Source organism: Callorhinus ursinus, unplaced genomic scaffold (genome assembly GCF_003265705.2).
Source record: "Callorhinus ursinus isolate GAN/ISIS: 27379988/994484 unplaced genomic scaffold, GSC_fseal_2.0 scaffold2013, whole genome shotgun sequence".
Lineage (NCBI taxonomy): Eukaryota > Metazoa > Chordata > Mammalia > Carnivora > Otariidae > Callorhinus > Callorhinus ursinus.
In genome coordinates this window covers 8,064-8,938 of record NW_027399067.1, presented here as the reverse complement: position 1 = coordinate 8,938, position 875 = coordinate 8,064, and the positions used below count along the sequence as shown (strand labels likewise).

General features: G+C 42.3%; 1 protein-coding gene across 1 annotated transcript; it reads right to left on the bottom strand.

The window, feature by feature from the left end:
- Nucleotides 1-5: 5 nt before the first annotated feature.
- LOC141372170 (olfactory receptor 7G2-like) lies at nucleotides 6-572 on the bottom strand (the record flags this gene model as incomplete). The annotated part of the gene is made up of 1 exon (XM_073890682.1): nucleotides 6-572. A coding segment is annotated over exon 1 (531 nt), but the record flags the coding sequence as incomplete, so codon positions are not given.
- Between the last annotated feature and the right edge of the window lie 303 nt (nucleotides 573-875).

Genomic DNA, 875 nt, shown 5'->3' with positions numbered 1-875 from the left:
CAGAAGAAGAGAGGGATTTCAAGGTCTGTGCAGAAGGTCAGTTGCAATACCATCAGACTGTGCATCAGGGCATCCACAATGATGACGAAGAGGGGGAGTAGAATCAAGAGGCCATAGAGGCGGGAGTTCATGATGACGGTGTACCTCAGTGGATGACAAATGGCCACATAGCGGTCATAGGCCATTACTGCAAGAAGACTACTTTCTAAACTTGCAAAAACCAGGATAAAGCAGATCTGGGTGAGGCAGCCTGTGTAAGTGATGCTCTGATTCTGTGTTTGGATGTTCACCAGCATCTTTGGGATTGTGGTTGTACTTAAACAGATGTCAGTAAAGGACAGGTTGGAGAGGAAGAAATACATGGGTGTGTGGAGGTGGGAGTCGGAGCTGACAGCCAGGATGATGAGCAGGTTTCCCAGGATGGTGACCAGGTATATGGATAGGAACAGGCTGAAGACAAGGGACTGCAGTTCTGGATTTTCTGTCACTTCCATGAAAAGAAATTCTAAAATGTCTGTTTCATTTCTGGGTTCCATATTGTTGATGAATCTTATGGAAATGATATGGTAATAAGACAATGAAATGTTAGCTCCTAGGCAAGCAGCAGGAGTATCACCAAGTGCAAGCAACTTGTTGGGAAAGGAAAAAGTCAAATGGAGAGATGTCTTCTCTTTGTATATTATTTTGTTATTTTGAAAAAAGATTTAAAGTTAATAAAGCAGTGAGTCAAGATTTGTTAATTCTGGAAAGGGTTGAGGAATCATCATTTTTTAAATTAGACTATTCTTTAATTTGGTGACTTCATTAGAAGAAATGGGTAGTGAGACTGATGAGTCTACCTGGATCTCCACCCCGTTCTGCAGAGACCTCACAGC